General features: G+C 47.8%; 6 protein-coding genes across 6 annotated transcripts; 3 read left to right on the top strand and 3 right to left on the bottom strand.

Moving 5' to 3' along the window:
* Positions 1–27: 27 nt before the first annotated feature.
* ABOM_003035 (V-type ATPase subunit a family protein) lies at positions 28–2,865 on the bottom strand (the record flags this gene model as incomplete). Its single annotated transcript, XM_022530165.1, has 5 exons — positions 28–921; positions 983–2,215; positions 2,269–2,504; positions 2,583–2,661; positions 2,740–2,865. 5 exons carry the CDS (start codon positions 2,863–2,865, stop codon positions 28–30), a joined length of 2,568 nt encoding a protein of 855 aa, XP_022392539.1.
* A 1,213-nt stretch (positions 2,866–4,078) lies between these two features.
* Positions 4,079–5,165, top strand: ABOM_003034 (aldo/keto reductase family protein; the record flags this gene model as incomplete). Its single annotated transcript, XM_022530164.1, has 3 exons — positions 4,079–4,130; positions 4,196–4,628; positions 4,685–5,165. 3 exons carry the CDS (start codon positions 4,079–4,081, stop codon positions 5,163–5,165), a joined length of 966 nt encoding a protein of 321 aa, XP_022392540.1.
* A 4,499-nt stretch (positions 5,166–9,664) lies between these two features.
* Positions 9,665–10,858, bottom strand: ABOM_003033 (F-box domain protein; the record flags this gene model as incomplete). The annotated part of the gene is made up of 1 exon (XM_022530163.1): positions 9,665–10,858. The coding sequence occupies one exon, from the start codon at positions 10,856–10,858 to the stop codon at positions 9,665–9,667; it is 1,194 nt and encodes a 397-aa protein (XP_022392541.1).
* Positions 10,859–13,512: 2,654 nt separating this feature from the next.
* On the top strand, positions 13,513–14,253 carry ABOM_003032 (uncharacterized protein; the record flags this gene model as incomplete). The annotated part of the gene is made up of 1 exon (XM_022530162.1): positions 13,513–14,253. One exon carries the CDS (start codon positions 13,513–13,515, stop codon positions 14,251–14,253), a length of 741 nt encoding a protein of 246 aa, XP_022392542.1.
* Positions 14,254–16,230: 1,977 nt separating this feature from the next.
* ABOM_003031 (gamma-glutamylcyclotransferase family protein) lies at positions 16,231–16,782 on the bottom strand (the record flags this gene model as incomplete). Its single annotated transcript, XM_022530161.1, has 1 exon — positions 16,231–16,782. One exon carries the CDS (start codon positions 16,780–16,782, stop codon positions 16,231–16,233), a length of 552 nt encoding a protein of 183 aa, XP_022392543.1.
* An 881-nt stretch (positions 16,783–17,663) lies between these two features.
* Positions 17,664–20,069, top strand: optD (small oligopeptide transporter, OPT family; the record flags this gene model as incomplete). Its single annotated transcript, XM_022530160.1, has 3 exons — positions 17,664–17,817; positions 17,868–19,715; positions 19,774–20,069. The coding sequence occupies 3 exons, from the start codon at positions 17,664–17,666 to the stop codon at positions 20,067–20,069; spliced, it is 2,298 nt and encodes a 765-aa protein (XP_022392544.1).
* Between the last annotated feature and the right edge of the window lie 192 nt (positions 20,070–20,261).

Raw genomic sequence — 20,261 nt, 5'->3', positions numbered from 1 at the left:
AGATGTAAAAACAATCAACAGCCTACCTTAGTCGACGTTATCTTCGTCAAGAATGGTTCTGAAGCTGAATGGCAAGAAGGGTATACCCTCACCAATGAAATGCTTGCTCATCGCCTCGATCCAATGCAACCGCATCGAGTGCAACATAGCGCTGGTTCCCTCCATAACACACAAGACGCTAACAGACAGTGTAAACCAAAGGTAAAAGTTGATAATAATCAGTATGGGCCGGATTGTGGGGTTCTCTGCCTGGAAAGCAGCGCCAAGAGTCATATTCCAAAGCACGATTGAGAGCTGCTGGTGAGCCAAAGACAGAGCCCAAAGACGGAGGTAGGAGGCAGTGTGCGAAATACAGTTGAGGCAGAACTCAATAGTATGAATAATTTGATGGATCATGACATCGAAAAAGTCAAAGTCTTTGTGATCTTCGTCATCGTGGACACACTGGACTCTGCCAGCACCGTCACTAGTCATGCAGTTGTAGGTTTCAGTAGTTCCCTCATCTATGTGGCTATTGCCGGCCGGCGTGCCGATGTCAGTCAACTCACTAAGACTACGATATCCCGCATCGCCGGCACGCATGTGCTCCCAGCGAAGATATAGTGGCTTGAACAAGAGCATGATGGGCACCTGCACTGCAGCTATAAGAAGCAGTAGCACCTGGACCGTACCCTGATATGGATAGAGTTGTTTGTCGACCGCGCCAGGGTTCAGAAACATGAATATCAACATGTTAAGCAGACTAGGTGGGCTTTCTCCACGACCCTTCCAATCCACAGACCACTTATAGATCACAGTGATAACGAGATAACCGAAGATAGACTGGTAGAACAGCATCGCCGGAATAAAGTTACCCCAAATATCAACCTTGGATTTGAAATGCCGCCCATTGACATACTGAAGACTGAGAGCGTAGGTCATCTAATGTTCTTATCAGTGAATGTTTTCAAGGATTAGATAGAATCCTTGTCTCCGCACTCACATGAGCCCAGCCGAGGAGAATGCTCATCTTCATCTTCATGCTGTTTGAAAACAACAAAGAATTCTCTGCCTCGTGCCAATTCCAGTCTAGACCAATTGGGTAACGGTATCCTTCCTTCAATGACGCCTCAACAGTTTGACCTGGTTTAATATCATTCGGCCATTGCCACTGGCTGGGGAAAATAGTAAAAGATCTGGAGAATATGTCGTTGTAGATGAGACCGGTATATATAGAAAATAGGCCCATCATCAACATAATATATCGCCCGTAGAATGCCATATAGAACAGCTCATTGAGCTTAATCCGCTGCAACCTCTGTTCCCAAAAGATCATTGCAGTAGAAATTATAGTGACCAAGGTACCGTGTCCAAAATCGCCAAACATAACCGCGAAAAGAAAAGGAAATGTCACGACTGTATAAAGTCCAGGATTGGCCTCCTGGTATTTGGGGATCCGATAAGCATTGACGATGGCCTGGAACGCTTCCGTGAATTTGTTGGTTCGGATGTAGGTAGGCGGAGTTGCAGAATCGGCCTGGACTCGAATAATAACGGTAGGTGTAGAGAGCCCGGCACGGTTGTCGACATCCTGTAGGGTTGACTTAATGAGATTGAGGGAGTTTGTCGGGCACCATGCTTCAGCAATCAGCGTTTTGCGCGTCTGATGATAGGAAAACTGGTTCAATATGTCATAAATGGCCTTTTCCTTTTTAATCACAGTCATCCAATGTGTAAGTGACTTCGCGATTTGCGACAGCTCGGCAGTCAGGGTACCTTTCGTATTTTGTAACACTTGGCCGATATCATCTAATTGTGTGTTTACCTCGTGGATCCGATCTCGCCTCAATTCTCGATCCTCATCAACTTCATATAAAGAAGCCCCTAGCGACTCCGAGATTTTTCGAACTTTGGTAAGCACGTTTTTGCCATGGGCAAAAATCAAGAACACATTTTTATGCTCTTCGTCGCTTGTAGGATCAATACTGACTCTGGGTATCTCGGACTGATTCATGTAGAGATTACCGCGCAGTGTCCGCCAGAGGACACGTTCCAAGGCCCCGATTCGCTCCCGGGAAATAACGCCGGCAACGAATCCAATGTTCAATCCCGAAAAGCCTCGTTGACCTTGGGTCTCCCTATCCGCGGTGGGGGAGGGGTGTTGCTCAATGTCACGAAGAAGTGGTACATCATCATTGTCGAATGATTGGCGAACAGAATCCGGGTTTTTGTGGGCCTGGCTGCCAGGTCAGGCCTTATACCTTTACAATATGTAGGTTTATGGCTCACCAGATCGAAGAAGCCCCCAGCATCACGCAGAACCCAACGCCATTGAGTGAGCTCAACTTCACGTTCCTTCAGGGTTTGGTAGCTGTCCTTCAGGGCGCGAATCCGCTGTTCGAGGTACTCGCTGTGTTCAACCAATTCATCGACCTCTGAAGCTAACGGGGCTTCTAGTAAATTAGCGAAATCAGACGATGGCCGGATCGGAATGGATGCCTTCGTTATCTGAGAGTGAAAGTAGCCTATAATAGAAGTGACATGAATTTAGCAAACTGCCATCTACTCGCCACAACGGTCTTTCCGAGGTCATCCCAACTTACGAAGCTGTCTCTCGACGTTATCCAAGCGAACAATATCTTTGGTAAATGGCCGTTGGAAGGCGTTGGTATCCGGGTTTAGCTAGAAGCCCGCCCGAGATCAGCGTATGTCTCTCATTATTGAGGGAGCCTCCAATGCGAGCTTCCGCTCATTACTCACGTCTCTAAACTGCACTTGGCCGATCTCACCCAGAGCGCTTACAATCTCCCTTCCGATGTCGTTGGCAATATAAAATTGGGTCAGGCTCATGTCTGAGGACCGGAAGAAGGTATCCTGTGAAGCCATAGTGACGGACGAACTTTTTTATCCGCACGTGTGTAGAAACAGAAAATATCACAAGGCAGTTTTGGTAAAGAGAAAGCAGCCAAATAGAAGATGGGCCGAGCAGTTGGACTCAAATTGGCCCGGTGCAAGTCCTCGAGGTAGTCGCATTTCACATGACGCAAGCAATATAAGTAAAACTACAATCCAGGAGAACAGCGCATCTACAGATGACCCAAAAAGGGATAATTGGGAAGGGAATGGGGTCCAAGTGGGCTTGTTTGGCTATAGGTGTGAAAGCTCCAAGGCTTAGGGTTGTGCAATCCGCCGATGACTCAGCGGGGGATTTGACGTATTCGGTCTAGCGTTCATTAACCTCCGACTCCACCGGATCCATAGCACTACTAGTAGTAGTCCCTGGATACGATTATAGTTCCATTTAGAGCTTACGACTTATAGCTTAATTATGATTTGATTATACTCAAAAGCCATAGTAAAAGATACACATAGACATAGTACAGCCTTCAGGGTTGGAAGTTGGCTGTTGCCGTATCTAAAGCCGGTAATAAATTATAATAAATCGAACATAGGATTCACGGTGTCTAAACTTAATATTATTGAGACAAGTATGGTAGGGTTTTATAAATCAGTATGACTGACTGTTATACGCTATGTTAATGTTGGCAGATTAGCAATATTCCACATTGTCCGGGACCCCGTTACCTCGATTGAGTCCATCGTAACCGGCCGCCGCAGGACATCCGACAATAGCGCCAAAGCGCAATTTTTACTCAGATATGGCTGGTTATACGGCACCAATTCTGCAGTGACGGGTGCGGTGGGCCATAGTGGTCACTCATACACGGGAGCCTAATATATCCGCGTCACCTGTAGCCTATTCTAGGCCCAATTATCCACTGCGGGCTATAGCGCAGTCATCCGAAGGGCGCGCTGCTGCAGTGTCTTCTGATCAGCCGGGGCCTCGGTAGAGAAGGAGATGTAGAGGCCGGAATCATTAATGATCACAGTGACGGATATTGAAAGGATTGGATATTAAAGCTTGGCTGTGTACAATGTCAGCACGACGCAGAATTGGCGCATCGACTAGCGAAATATATAAGGGCCCTCTGTCGCAACGGAGGTCCAAAGATATTCACCACTATCCTCGTTACTCCGCCCACCTCCTTCTAAGTGTTGCAGCACAATCACAACAACTCCAATAGTTCAGAAACTGGCCATGCCTTATCTCGTCGGAAAAGAGGTTGGCGCCACCGGCTATGGCACCATGAGTACGTTCTCACTAAATTTAGCCACGTTGTGATCTAGGTTAGGCTTTTACTGAACATCAGCCTAGGACTGACCTGGCAGGAGCACCCACCCACACAGGCGGTGTGCTTTGAGACTCTGAACAAGGCGCTGGAGCTCGGTGCTAACTTCTGGAACGGAGGCGAACTCTACGGCACTCCGGATTATAATTCCCTGCATCTTCTGAACCAGTACTTCACTAAGTATCCCCAGAACGCGGACAGGGTGGTCCTCAGCCTTAAGGGTGGGATGAAGCCGGGTATGCTGGGCCCGGATGGGTCGGCAGAGAACGTCCGCCGCAGCGTGGACGAGTGCCTGCGCCTGCTGGACGGAAAGAAGAAGATTGACATCTTCGAGTGTGCGCGACAGGACCCAAAGTACCGCATCGAGAACACTGTGGAAGTTCTGGCACAATACGTGAAGGAGGGCAAGATTGGAGGTATTGGCCTAAGCGAGGTCGATGCAGAGACTATTCGCAAAGCGTGTGTTGAGATTTCCGATATGGGCGTTCTCGAACCATTGCTAACAACCTCGCTAGAAATAAGGTGCACCCTATCGCCGCCGTCGAGGTTGAAATGTCCCTGTGGTCGACCGACATTCTTGAAAACAACATCGCGAATACATGCGCCGAGCTGAACATCCCCGTCATTGCGTACTCGCCCCTGGGTCGCGGTGTCCTGGCGGGAGCTGTGACGTCGCTGAAAGACCTCCCCGAGGGTGACATCCGCCGGCATATGTCCCGCTTCCAGGAGGAGAACTTTCAGCACAACCTGAAGCTTGTCAATGAGGTCAATCGCCTGGCGGAGCGTAAGAGGCTTGCCCCCTCCCAGATTGCCCTCGCTTGGATCCTTAGTCTGAGCAACAAGCCTGGCATGCCCACCATTATTCCTATCCCCGGAGGCACTACCACCGACAAGGTTGTTCAGAACATGGTCGGGGTGAAGCTGCTCACGGATGAAGAGTTGGCAGAGGTTGATGCGATGTTGAAGCAGTACCCCGTCGCCGGGCCGCGGTACTAGGAGAAGACTTTTGTCAATTAATGTTATCTGTGGTGAGGATATGACTCGATCATCACTGTTTCAATGATAATCCGTGGCATGAGATATTATTGAGAGTATAGCCCTTGTGGCTGAGACGGAACCTACATGAGGTTTCCCATCTCTAGATAGATTATTTATCAATTCACTTCACTTCAAAAATGGACTTTTTCACTTGATTACCGTCGCGAGAGCATTTAATAATATCCATGAGTATAAGATTCGAGTAGAATGTAATTTGAAGTTGTCTGTTCAGGGTACAGTTGTATCGTGAGTATCAACTTAACCTAGGTGAAGTCTTTGTACTGACATTTAGAATGCCTAGCCTCCAAGAGGGGCAAAATGACCAGTCGACTAAAGATGTGGCCAACGGCAGCGTTTGGAGCCCACATGAACCATCTGCTTGGACAGCTTAATACTGGATAGATCGACACTCTGCGCTCATCATGGCCAATAATGACTTCTATATTAATAGCAAGCGGGTCATCTTGCTGACTCAGTGACGCCCTCCGACTCAGTTTGAATCTGATCCTCGCCCTAAGCTTTACTCTCATTTGCGTCTACGGCGTATTTACCTTCGTTCACGGCAGTTACTTCTCAAACATATCGTGCAATTATTGGGCCTCTCAATGCCTTCTCACGAGATGAAGCCTATACGTCGCAGGCGGAAATACCGCGGCCACACCGCGTGCGATGCCTGTTACAATCGAAAGGTAAACAACCAACCCTTGTAATGACAACAGACATCGGGATAGATGCAATCTCATCCAGACCTTTTCTTGGCGATCATATGTATCTGATAGTATGAAGATTAAATGTGATGTCGCCAAGCCTCAGTGCAACTGGTGCTTTCACCATGATATACACTGTACCTTTTCCCGCTCAAAGCACTCAGAGGACATGAAGGGAACCAGTGGGTTCGTCACCAGTCCTCAATCATATTTCATCATCTGCCCACATTCTGCCTGGAGTATTGAATGCGTTAAGCACTGAACAGGATTGAGAGGTCCATGGATTCTGATCATCATAGGCCCGTGTCACTACCATTATCGAAACCAAATCTGGCAGAGGAAAGTGCTGCACCAGCTGGGTTAACGTACACTTCGGTGTTCCCTGTTCGCGCTCCTATGAAGTCTAGTCGGGCCGTAGAGCATGACTCCGGCGACCATAAAACCGTACAAAGTGGCAGGCCAAACTATCCAGTGATTAATGAACCCCGACATATGCTACGAGCTACACGATATCAAATCAATCACATCCGTCTCTTTAACGGTCTGCCTTTTTTTTCTCGTAGTGGTCAGGACTGGATCGAACGTCAAACAGGAAGGAGAATGGATCTCGACCAGTATTTCGTCCATGGTCCCCCATGGCAGGTGCTACCTCCCTCAACTGCATCAGATTGTAGGCTACATGTCGCGGACCACCAAGATCAAGACCTGCCAGAGAAAGTCTTGGTATATGACCTTCTCCGGTGGTACAGGTCTGTATATGCACTTGTCTTTCCTTTTGTCGTACATCCTACTCTATTCGAGACAACTATCGCCGCAGCATACGAAACAGGACTGTCTTATTCATCGCCTAACCAAGCGACTGTCGAGGCATCTATATTTGCCTTCGTTGCGCTTGCGGGAGTAATCGATCAAGGCTTCAGCCAGCGCGGATACTTATTAAGTAGCGCCGAATATGCAAACCAGGCTGTCGGATTCTTGCCCAAAATTCTTTCTGCACCTGCCACAGTAGACGGACTGCAGGTGCTTCTTATGCTCGTATGTTTGCAACTCCTCGGGCCCACCCCATCAGACACCATTTTAATATATATTTAGGCAGCCTACTATCAGCTATCTTCAGGCGACACTCACATTATTGAAACATTACTCTCCAGTTCGTCACGATTCTTGTTCCAGCTTGAGGGAAATGTCAATCCATTTTCACGACATCAAACACCCTCGCTAGTAGATATTCACATACGGAACCTCTTCTGGATTTGCTACCTCATGGACAAAGAATTGAATCTTCGGACTGGATCGCCTCCACTGCTAGCATATACTCATTGTGATCTAACAATCCCCGACAGACTTCATAACAGTCCAAATACAAGTTGTGGCTACTCGGAAGTCTGTTTCTCAGCCATGGTCCAACTCAGTGTCATACAGGGTCGCATCTACGAGCAACTTTACTCCCCATCGGCACTTCAGCAGACGGAAACAGATGTTCTGCGCAATATCCGCGCCTTGGACGAGCAATTAGAAGAGTGGCGACTCTCCCTACCTGCAATGATCCGCCCGACGACGGCTAGTATTCCTACCGCGAACGATCATATATTCAACGAGCATGTGATGCTTTTCCAAATCCAGTGGCATTACTGGATGATAATGATTCACCAAGCCAGCAGCCGCTGCCTCACGTGGATGGGAGACCAAACAGCTCATGTTAATGGGCTCAATTCGAGTCTGATAATCTCTGTGCAATTCACCCGCTCTCTGTTGCAGAAATTCTCCGATGCGCAACTTCACGTTCATAAGGGAAACTTTCGGTGAGTGTGGCTTTGGGCTTGCTTCGAAATCTGCCAGCTAATGAGAATAGATTTGCGGTTTTTTATGTGACCTCAGCTGTGGTCACCTTGTTTTGCAATATAATTCTCTGCCCGTTGGGCTCTGAGACTGTCGCTGATATTATGCTCATCCAGCGAATTGTAAATGTCCTTGCTGGACACTCAGAGTGGCGCGAGTCTCGGTATAACACTGCGTGCATTGACACGATTACGCCTTTTATACAAAAGCTTGGCCAACTGGCCATGTCTACGGTTGTCAGAGCGAGTCCTGAAAAGCGTCCTCTATTTCATCCCGTCGCGTAAAGCTCATTCCACACCAAATCAATCTCATTTCTGTAAGTATATTATTTAACCTAATATTATTAGTTGGGTCTACTTATTTTGGAGCCAGTCCATCATTTTGGGCATATTGTTCTTGATGCTGTACCGTATTCACCATAGTCTGAAGCACAAATTAGGTAAAACCAAACGAACGCTCCTTGTGTATTCGCAGACGCCCAGAGTCCTGGCATTTATTATGGAGAGGTACGCATATGGCTAAATATTCAATCCATAATATTTCAGACGGGAATGTATCTCTCACATGACACCACACTGCATATCTCAGCTATCTTCCCTTGCGATAAGTGCGAAGATCCTCAGATCGGGAACGCTTCCACCAGAATTGGCTACCCTTATCTCGACAAGCATGTGAGAAGCCATTTCTTTGGCCTCGGCCTCGTCTCCAGCATGTCCACTCCGTAAAACTATAACGGGCAGTATGGCCTGGATTATCTGATGAAACCATAGCTGTACGTCCGCATAGTGGTCAGGGTGTGCAATTGTGCTGTATTCATATTTCTGAAGCCCCTGCAATTCAAGCTTCTTACCTTCCCTCATAAGAAGGTCTGACAGCTGCCCTGAGAGGCCAGCACCTGCCATATACCCATATATCAGCTTTAGACGTTCAGGTGTCTTCTGACCTGGTCGATCAAGTGTATCATAGTACCAGTCCACATCTTCCCACTGAAGGTGTCCGTTCGGGCCTGTATATAATAACCCTTTAGATTACTGTTCGAGCCTTTCCGAGTAGAAATCCTCATAGGATAACCTACTTGCGCAGAAGCTCGATCACATTTTTCAGAGCCTTAACAATATCAGGCTCCCCAAGAGCCAGAACAAGTAAGCGAATGTGGACAATATCATAGCGGCCCAGATGTTCACTTGGAAACGGCTGGGTGATATCGTGGATCGTGACTTTCTTCTGACATATCTCTGAGACTCTGTCTGGTTCCTCTTGTTTAACAGGTACAATTCTTGATCCGACATAGTTTATGCTATTGTTACTGGCGTAGGGTCTTGGAAAGCTGAGTTGATTGCCAAAGGCCTTAATACCCAGTACACTGATGTTTGTAAAGTAGATCTTATACACTGTAGAGGCTTCTGGCTTCCTTAATATCTTTCAAGACAATCAGACGTTTTTCGCTATCCATTCCCCTCTTGTATTAGGTAGTATACATCCATCAAAAGAGCGAGATTATCAGGCCTATTTCCTATTTTGATCCCAAGACATCACCGTTGTCTTATACCTCATTCTATATATAACATGCCCGATATTCCAGGCTAGACTTTTTCATAACTCATGATAAATAAGGCTAAAGCCCCCTGCGTTGAATCGATTGTTTTGGAACCAGTATCAGCGTGGGACACGGTTGGAACACCAAAGGTCGAACTAGCTCAGCTATTCCTTGCTCGGATCAGGCTCAATATGGAAATGCTCTGGCGTCGAAGATAACGCACCGTTTTTGCAACGTCGGGAGCATCGGTAACTAGCACGAGGATAGCATCGACGACTTTCACACAGGTGCGGTGATCTAGGAACATACGTCGCAGAGTCCGGAGTCTAATACTCCACCCCGTGGACAATATGTGCTAGTGTCTATCACATCGACTATGACCGGAAGTGATATTTGTGGGGACTCCAAGGGCAGCGTTCGTCGCAATCACCGACAGCTCTCCGGTCCCCGACAGGATGGCTCCTCTGGCTAGCCCACTGGTCGTCTGGAACGGACAAGCTCCCAGACCCGAGACATTTCTCGATGTAGAAGTCATATACTGCTTGTCCTGACCCTTCACCCACACGTAAGGGCCCTTTCCGGAGACATGTCAAAGTGCTATTGCATAGATTGCAGGTCGATACATGCGACGGTGTCCAGCCAAAGTCGTCGTTTGTGTTACAGACGCTGGCGAGCCACAGATCGACCGCCCTGTGTGCACATCCCAGACGGGGTATCATAGATTCCTCCTTTCCCAGCTGCCCTGCTTTGATCGCTAACTGGTATTCCACTCTGACCTTCAGCATATCATTTTCGTCCAGGTCGGGTAAAATCCGAATCTTTATTTTCGACGATCCATAGTTCATGGTGCAAGAGTGCCAGCAGAAGGGTTCCCGGGTACCGGCACCATGTTGTGTCGCCAGAGCCGTCAGAGTCTTTTGTCGCGCGCGCAGAAGTTCAACAAGGTCCATTTTTCCGCGAAAGGTTAGCTTGATGCATGGGCATAAGTCGACTACACCAGCCAAACTCCCCAGATTACAGCCTCGGTCTTCGGGCTGCTGTTTCCGTTCTCGCTGGGGAAAGGCAGCCGCCATATGCAGCTGTAAGCATCTGGAGCAAGCGAGCCAGCGTGTGTTCTCTAGGAGTCTGATAAGCTCCCATCGAGGAGTTGCAAAGTTGTACTCGTTGCGATAGTGTTTGAATAACGGGGCAAAGTCTGGACTGAAAGACAAGCATTCTGAGTTTAAACCGGCATCGTCTAATAGGAACAATTGCCTGCAAGTCAAGGCCAGAGACGCCCGAGAAACCACCGTTAAATAGGATGTGATGTTTAGCAGTAATTCTGTCGGCAGTTGGAGAAGATAGCAGCCTCCACGCATATGTGTGCGTCTTTGGGGCCGGGTTGATGACCAATGTCCGGGCTCTATCGAAGCTACCCACTTTGCTGTCAGACGCTGAAGGTTGTATCTCATATTAATCGAGAATGCTCGTCTCAGATGGTGCCTTGTAGTAAAGGTGAGGGTCTTTTTGCTCCAACCTTGGGGCATCTCCTGCTGGTTGCAGTCAACCATTTTCTGACTGGACTCCATTGCTGTACCAAGGGATCTGCTCATGCAACACCTCTGCTGTCGCTCAGCGCTGTAGAATTCGACGATACGTACGGAGGGTTTTTGAGCAGAAAAGTTGAAAATTTCCGATTCCAAATAAAGAAAAGCGATAGATGATGGCATGTATAAAGTACTTCGTTGGTAAATAAAGACAGATTCCATAAAGCGGTGTTGACTCAGGCGATGCTCAGCATAATTGACGTATCACCACTATGTGGGCCGGAGTGTCATGGCATCATATGGCTCACAGCCCCACGGCACTAAAGCCTGGGTATATGGTACTGAATAACGTCTTTAGCTCCAGCTTTTGACATAGTATAAACATATATTGCATGTAGAAGAAGGTATTCAGTAGGCTCAGCCGATATGTCAATTCTACCCTATCAACCCCAGTGTTTATTTTGCGCGAGGCGCGGTATTCATTCGGGCAGGGGGTTTGATAAATCAAAGCTTGTTTCGTCGAACTGGCGCTTGAGTGAAGGCTAAGCCAGGTTTATTAAGTACTAACTTGTCCCACATGTAGTGTAGGGCCCATAGTAAGGTGACACTTGGGAAAACCGTCCCATTTATGGATTAACTACGGCCGGTCTAGCCGTTCTATCCATGTACAATGCAACCCTTTTCACATGAGTTTCGTATCTTCTCCACTTCTCCTTCAACCGAATAGCGCCGCTGGCCGTCACAGGATCAGCCCTAGCTCGGTGGGGCCGCTGCATCATTCAATCGTACACATGGACATCAGATATTGGTCATTTAACAGGCCCTACAGCTCATGCGGCCGATTCTGTGGGCAGACATGCAACGGGGTAAAGTAGCACAATATAGGGAACTCAAGGTGCAGTATTTTTCACTGGGCATGGCTATTTTCTATCCGGTAATTGTAGTCGCGGACGCCAGAGCGTCAACTGTACCAGCAGGGATAGATTCGCATCATCACTTTCTCCAGACGCGCACGTCTTCAACGTTATTTAGGTAAGGGGGATGCAATATGAATTCCCCACCCGAGGTATAGAGCCAAGATATATGACACTGCAGGATGCGGCTGCTATGCGATGTGCTCGGTAGTAGATTGTCGGAGCTCCTTCAGTGTTTGCCCTTGATGAAGTGAGGTGCCATCCAATGAGGCCAAGTGAACAAGATTTATGTTTACTTGTCCAGAGTATAGAAGTCATACCTTTATTGCCCTTCGATCATTTCTTATCTTCTTGTATACTAATTGTTCTGCTCATCATGGAAAGGGCACCATCCACCCACACCTATCCGCCCTCCATAGGAGCTCTCAGGTGCGTTCTTCCCAATCGTACACTCTATTTCACTGAAGCTAAACATGCTTAACCCTGAGTAATTGCTGGGTATGCGAGGCTTTAAGACCCCTATGCTCATCACCATAGCATTAAGTAAGAACGAAGATATAGAGTATACAATCATAGTATGACACTATATTCATATATGTTTTACGCATGACTTTATAACCGGGTGCGAATGATGGTAACAGAAGCTGAACCCGCATGGACCTCTAGACAATATACAATACCAACCCATAGACCTTTCGTAGGGGTGGTATATATCTAACTTTATAATGGCATGCATGATGCGCTCGGACGCATGTCACTAAGCTGTGTGCAACCAATGGTTTTCACCTACGCTGTGTTTCCATGACAGCCAAGAGATGACGTGGTAGTAGTGTTGCGAAGCTTTTTAGAGAAATTCCAACATTTCACACTTTACGTCATTGTGTTGTCGTGTAGATAATAAACTAGACTTGGTGAGATGAAGCATAAAGTGCTCACATTTCACAGTCTATATCATGAGTATACACCCCACGGGGTTCTCTTTCACAGTTATACATACCCCTAGACTTTCTTTCAGATCAGTACCAGTTGTGAACAAATAAGGCGGTCTAGCACTGCAGATAAAAAACAAAGACACTATGCTTCGGACCGGCCCTGACCGTGTGATTCACTGTCCGTGAATTGGAAATATCCTTCTAGTGAGGGAAATTTCCTGCTCGTGTTTAACCTGCACCATCTCCAGACCTCTATCCACAGAACATGTTCCCTGTCAAATATCATCCTGCACACATGCCGGTACATGTCACAAACATGGAGTATTGTCTTAAGCAAGGTAGGCTACCTATCCAGTATTATAGAGCCAGTTATTGATCTGATCTTTGGATAGAGCCTCGGGAAAATGCGATCAACCCACTGTGCAAGTTACCGGAAGAACTAGTCGACAATATCGTCGTTTTTCTGAGTGCTGGGGATTCGGGGAAAGAATATCTGTGCGCCCTGCGACTGACCTGCACGTATCTTTACGAAAAGTCGTTGCACTACTTTGGACGCGTGGTACTGCACACTGTGCGAACAGACCTCTGCTTCATAAGCTTACAGCGACTTATGAGGCTGGCAGCGGACGCTCGTTTGAGGGATCATGTACACCACCTACTCATCAGAGGGGTTTTGAATAGCAGTATGGGAGCCGGCTTCGAATGGATCAGACATAGTACGGGTCAGTTAGATATGAAGCAATCACTGGGGGCCCGCTGGCTGCGTCAAATTCTACTCTCATTACCCAACTGCAGGTCATTTGCTGTCAACCTCAACCACGGATGGAACGATTCATCGGCGCATTCCCGCATGGGACCCAGTGATGGCATAAATATGATCACGAACATTATCGCGGAGACCGGCATTCCTGTGAGATCCTTTCATGTGTACGCCTACCCGAGCAGCAGCAGATTTGCCTTCAACGATGTCGATCCACGGTGTCTTCGGTTTGACACCCTCCAAAACCAGACCTTCATCAACAGCTGGGCCCATGTTGAAAAGCTAAGGTTCCAGCACAATTTCATCCCCGGCAATATCGGAGAATGGGTGGCCCGTGTGATCATCCTTGCCCCAAAACTGAAGACGCTAGAGATTAGCTTTGACTACACCCCCGAGGCACAGATCATAACAACCCGTCTGGCATCCGGGCCGGTCATACTCTCCGAACTGCGAGAGCTCGCCCTTACTGAAGCCTGCGAAATGGACTGTGATGAGCTTCTGACCCTTCTCCGCTTTACATGCCGCACTCTGCAACGCCTGAAGCTGGAGCGTCTTCAACTGAAAAAAGGCGGCACCTGGATTCCCTTGCTCGCCCAACTGCATCAGTTCCCGTTGCTAGAGGATCTTCACTTATTTTGGTTGAGTACTGGTCAGAGAAGGGTTCTGCATTTTGTGTCGCTCACGAAATACATCCCCAATTCTCTACGCGGAAAGTTCGAGCAGGTATGCAAGCAGTTCTGGGGTATGTCGAAAGCCGTCTATGTCACATATCGTGGCGATAACATGCCGGTGTTCCTGAATGCGCTATTGCTATCTGCGCAAAATGATTGAGCCCGTGCGTGCGTTGAGAAACCTTGTATGTTATGACACTGAGGAAAGTTGCAATAGGCCTTGCTATTATAGTATGCACTGTTACTCAGAGTATTCAAATGGAAGCAGTATGATACTACGGCATGAAAGATTAGTATGATCTTGGATAGACACTTTCAGTAGTCCTAGGGTTTTTCCAGTTAAGCCAGTCGATGACACAACCCACTGTGCATTTGTGTATGTAAAATAGATGACCACAGAAGGTATTCGGTAGGAACAAACGAGTTATCTAAAAGAGAATACCATGGTTATCGCACAACGGTTAGACCAGATATTATAATTCATTGATGGAGATATGAGCGCCCTGATAAGTTCATATGAAGGAGTCTTCAATTCAGATTCGCCATAAATTAATTAGTGTTGTCAATGCGCAAAAATATAGGTGAGAAAGGCAAACAAGAAAAAAGAAATGCTTCAAATGCTCCCACGCGGATTTGAACCGCGGACCTCATGATTACTAGTCATGCGCTCTACCAACTGAGCCATAGGAGCTACTCGATGTTTGAAACTCAATTATTAAAAGTTATATAATAAAGTTTATAGCCCGTCAAATTCCATCTTCAGGAAATGTCGTGTAGATCGTAGCAGAGCGCGAAGCGCTCTACTATTATCAAATTCCAATTGGAGAAGACAAGGTCATACACCTTAGCCTTAAAGTTCTCGTTCTTCTTTTCCCTTTCTTGCTTTACCTGCCTATCACTTATTAAGTGAAGTTCTAATTTCTCTGAGCATTATACTGGTGTTTTCGTGCTGTGGCTGACCTGGATATATATTTGTTACTCGCACCATCAATCTCTATCTTGGTTATCTCCCCACAACACTTACAACCAAATCTTCTAGGTATCGGAAACATATATTAGCAACTAAAATTACAAATATTTCCTTCGATGGCAATACCACAGGAATGAGTTACCCCCCAATGTTGCCATTCTCACGAACCCGATCTCTATCCCATCGAGAATAGTGGTTTCCACGAGGAATGTACCATGACTACTATCCCGAAGAGTTACAGTCTTACAAATACCCCGCTTTATTTTCCCATTTTCCCTTTCGTTTCATTTTTGTTTCAGGCTCGTTTCATCTGGCCAGAGAAAGAAAGAAAGCTTGGGAAGTGACCGCCTGGGGAAGCAACAAAGGTTGCAATTTGTGATTGTCGCGAACTTCAATGTCAAGGTGATGGTGTATGCACATGTAATTCAAATAGGTTTGGTCGACGCTAGCAGTTGAACTGACAGCGTCTTTAACTCTTTGGTAAGTACTTAAGCTAAATCCTAGCCTGAAAAATATGAAGTGGCCGTTGGCCGTCGGATATCCCGAATGGCTTTCCACAGGTTCTCTCTACCCCGCACACTTGGCATCTGATGCGAGTATCGCTTCTCCGTCTGATCGACAGTGGATGCATACAATAGGCTGATAAGCTTCTCTATCCAAGAAAAAGGAAATGCCACGGGCCGGGGAAAACAGTAGGGCTACAGTCGTCCCGTGATAAAGATACCGAATACACCCGGTGTATCGTTCCCGTTTTAGGAAAAGTTTCTATACAAGTGGTTCGGTTTACTGGTCAATAGTATTGGGGAGATCGATTTGAAAACTACCCCCATACGGGCTCTTTCCCATGCTTTGTTGTTGCCTTACCCGTTACATTCTGTTGCTCTGTCCTAGATGCAACCTCGACGCCTGTATTTTAACCAGAGAGCAAGCTGTGGGGATGGACCAACCGTACGCTACTCTGGCACTCGAGTACCAGCCCTTTCTTCACCGAAGTACATAACACTGCGTTTAGCGCAGAGCAGGCGATGTAAAACCCACATATTTTGGTAGTTGCAGATATTATACGTTTCTTCATTAGCATAAAAAAAGAAAAAAGAAAAAAGGAAAGGAAAGAAAAGAGAAGAAAGTAAGAAAAGGCCAGCAAAGCTATATCACCAAGGGAGGCTATCACCCCAATTTCCCTGCCATCTGCCGACTCCAGAGCTTGCGGTCGAATCGTTGCTCTAGCAGAGCCTGTGCATCACCCGCGTACATGAAAACTTTGCCACTGATCTCCTTGGGCGCTTTCACGTCTTTGAAGTAGATCCGGCAATCTGCAACTTTGTAGGCATTCGTCTCATAGTATGATAACTTCTGGGCCTCTTCTTCGGACTGTACGAGATAGGCAGATCCCGTTACCACATCCCCTTGTTTCCCATTGATCAGGGCGGGATAATCGCCCCATTTTGCAACGGCGTAACCAACTACCTCTGCTTTGCGAAGTTGCGGCTCCTCCGGCAGGTCGAGAATCCTTTTCACCTGGGCTGGGGTGGTTAGAGTTCCGTAGAAGAAGTAATACACAGGAAAGTCGGGCGGGAAGTCGACTGGCTCGTCGCGCTGCAAAAGGTAGTCTGGTGGCGCTGACCGGAGAATAGTATAGAAGGGTGATACTGGCTCTGCCTTAGCCGGGAAGAGGCCCGGAAGTTGAGGTGCTCCGGAGCCGTCTCGTTTCTGGGACATTTCACTGTGCATGGAGGCTGTACAAAATGTTGATGAGAAGGCTCGGAGGAAACCGGAGAGGAGAGGAAATAATAATAGTGCCTAAGGCGGTGAAGGGGATGCTGGTTCTTTCTTTTCTGTTTGCGTCTTTTTCTTTCGGATCTGCATTTGGTGGTTTGATTGTTGTTACTTGGGTTTTGAATAGAAGTCTTCTTCATGAGGACAGGCACCTGTACTGGGGCTCACGCACCAGACTGTTTATCGTGTCCATGTTCCCCTTCTTCTCCCGTCACCTTTTCCAATCTGCTTCTGGCCACTTTCTGCTCTTATCAGCAGGTACATCAACCTGAGAGGCCGAACCTTTTAAGGTCTTTATTGATCTTTCGTAGGGTATAGATATTAGTTCTAAAGGGATTCTATTTAGATTCTATACTTCAGTTACAGCAGAGGATATACTGATTAGCCCAATATATGGAATCTCTCAGGCTGCAGCCTCCAGGTGCGAAGGGATTCTAGAATTATAATAGAAGTATTGCGTATGCTGAGATAGCCGAGATAGCGAGACCTTAATTTAAGCAAGTAATAATGATAATGAGCTCTAATTCGTGCATTGGCCTTGTATATAGTATCCAGCAGGCTTATCAGCAAGCGTGCGGGGAAACCGAATCGTTCCCGCCATCCAACTTGCTGTATCTCTGTTATCAACCCGTAGGACAAGCGACATGGCGATTTCTTATCTAGTCCGAGAGCTACGCGAGGCACTAGAGACTCCTAAGCAAAGAACGCCATGATAAGCACGTCAAGCCTTCCGTCAGAAAACACTTATAACCCGGCCAAGATCATGCTGACTTTCGTCCGTCTATTGATCCGCAACCTGGGGGATGCTCGACAGAACGAACAAAATGGCCTCCGTAGAGGAGCCAAACGATAGAATAGCCAAGTCGCACATCACTACGAACGTGGAAGTAGAGCAGGGCCATCTAGACGAGCTACCAGAAGACATCGACGAAAAAGTCGAATACGACTATGAATCTGAACGATCGCCATTCCCGGAGGGTCCGTACTACCTGAGTGCCTAACTGCCTTCTGCTAACGACACCACATAGTTCGAGCTGTCGTACCTGAGACCGATGACCCAGAGCTGCCAGTCAACACTGTGCGCATGTGGGTTCTGGGTATTGTGTTCACGATTCTTGGGTCCGGTATTAATCAATTTTTCTCGCTGCGATATCCATCCGTACACATTGTTTCGCTCGTCGCAGAGTTGCTTGCCTATCCCTGTGGCGTATTCCTCGCCAAGGTATTGCCAGTGACAACAATTAATCTCGGCCCATTGGGATCCTTTTGCCTCAACCCAGACCATCATTTCAATATCAAGGAACATGCCATGATTGTGATCATGAGCAATGTGTCCTTCGGGTACGGAAGCGCAGACGCAACCAACATTATTCAGGCCGCTAGCCCCAAGTTCTACAACTTCGGCCTCAAGGCGGGGTTTTCTGTTCTAGTCGTTCTATGCGCACAACTTCTGGGCTTCGGTGTTGCCGGGCTAGCTGCGCCCTGGCTGGTCGAACCGGCGAGCATCATCTGGCCCCAGGTATTGTCCAATTGCGCCATGCTGGAGACCCTGCATTCACGCGCAAACTCCGTTGCCAATGGTTGGAAAGTAACCCGGCTGCGCTTCTTCCTCTATGTGACTGCGGGCGGCTTCGTATGGTATTTCTTCCCAGGTCTGATGTTCACTGCGTTGTCGTACTTTACATGGATCTGCTGGATCGCGCCGCGCAATGTCGTGGTGAATCAACTTTTCGGAATGCAGACCGGGCTAGGACTGAGCCCTATTACGTTTGATTGGAGTCAGGTTGCGTATAATACAAACCCACTGCTCTCTCCGTCGTGGGCGGCCGTGAATGTGTTTGGCGGCTTTGCAGCCTTCTTCTGGATCGTCGTTCCAGGCATCTATTATACCAACACCTGGTTTACATCATATCTCCCCCTGATGACCAGCGACGTGTACGACAGGACCGGCGCCGTTTATAACACAAACCGCGTGATCAGCCCGCAGAGCACATTGGACCTTGAGGCGTACAGAAACTATTCTCCCCCGTATCTGGGAGCCACATTTGCATTCGTCTACGGCTTGTCCTTCGCCTCGATCACTGGTGTGCTCACTCACATCGGTGTCTGGCACCACAAGGATATCTGGGCTGCATTCCGAGGCAAAAACAAGCTCGACATCCATGCGCGACTAATGAAATCGTACAAGAAGACCCCCTGGTATTGGTACGCAGCCATTATCGTTGCCATAACCGCCATCTCCATCGCCATGGTCGAGGTGTACAAAACCAATCTCCCGGTCTACGGCGTCGTTCTCGCCCTGGCAATTCCCACCATATACATGATACCCTGCGGGATTGTCCAGGGAATCACCAACGTCAACTCCAACCAGCTGAACGTCCTGTCTGAATTCATCGGCGGCTACATGTTCGAGGGTAAACCGCTCGCCAACATGCTCTTCAAAATACTCAGCACAGACGTCGTGGGCCAGGGTATCTACTTCGCCATGGACATGAAACTCGGCCATTACCTGAAGATTCCCCCGCGAAGCCTGTTTGTAGCCCAGGGCCTAGCCACTATCCTGGGAGCCCTGACCCAAGCGGGTGTCACCATTTGGATGCTGGGCCACATATCCGACATCTGTTCGGAAGACCAACCTGACGGTTTCTCCTGTCCGAATGGCAGAACGGTCTACTCGTCCTCGGTAATCTGGGGCCTCGTCGGCCCTCGGCGTCTATACTCCATCGGGAAAATCTACTCGTCGCTACTCCACTTCTTTTGGATCGGCGCGATCGCCCCACTGGTCACCTATGCGTTGTATAAAATCACCAAGAAACAGTATTGGAAATACGTCAATTGGCCTCTTATCTTCACAGGAACAGCTAATGTTCCTCCAGGTGAGCCCCTCATCTTCCCATTTACCATATCGGTCTCAATATTTACTAACCCATGTAGCAACGGGAATCAACTACTCCAGCTGGGCCCTCGTAAACTTCATCTTCAACCACTTCATCAAACGCCGCTTCTTCGCCTGGTGGACCAAATACAACTACGTCCTCGCTGCAGCCCTGGACACAGGCCTCGCACTCAGCGGCATCGTCATCTTCTTCTGTATATCGTACCCCGGCGCCGTATTCCCCAACTGGTGGGGAAACACAGTATACCAGAACACGGCCGACGCGGACGGCGTCCCATATAAGCCAATGCCAGAGATCGGCTACTTTGGTCCAGCGAATGGAACATGGAGTTAATGGAACTTGTTCATATATTCATAATATATACTTAGCCACAACAACCGGCCTTCCTTTCATGCTATATATACAACATCTCATGTAACTGTACAACCGGAAACCGGCGGTCAGCGAACCCGGGTTTCGCTCTAAGCGAGCTTCTGTACATCCGGGGTATATGCAATGTAACCCTGCCCTCTCCATCTTCATCTC

This window comes from Aspergillus bombycis (genome assembly GCF_001792695.1).
Source record: "Aspergillus bombycis strain NRRL26010 chromosome Unknown contig00013, whole genome shotgun sequence".
NCBI lineage: Eukaryota > Fungi > Ascomycota > Eurotiomycetes > Eurotiales > Aspergillaceae > Aspergillus > Aspergillus bombycis.
Note: the sequence above shows the minus strand (reverse complement) of the source record. Positions and strands in the feature narration are given on the sequence as shown.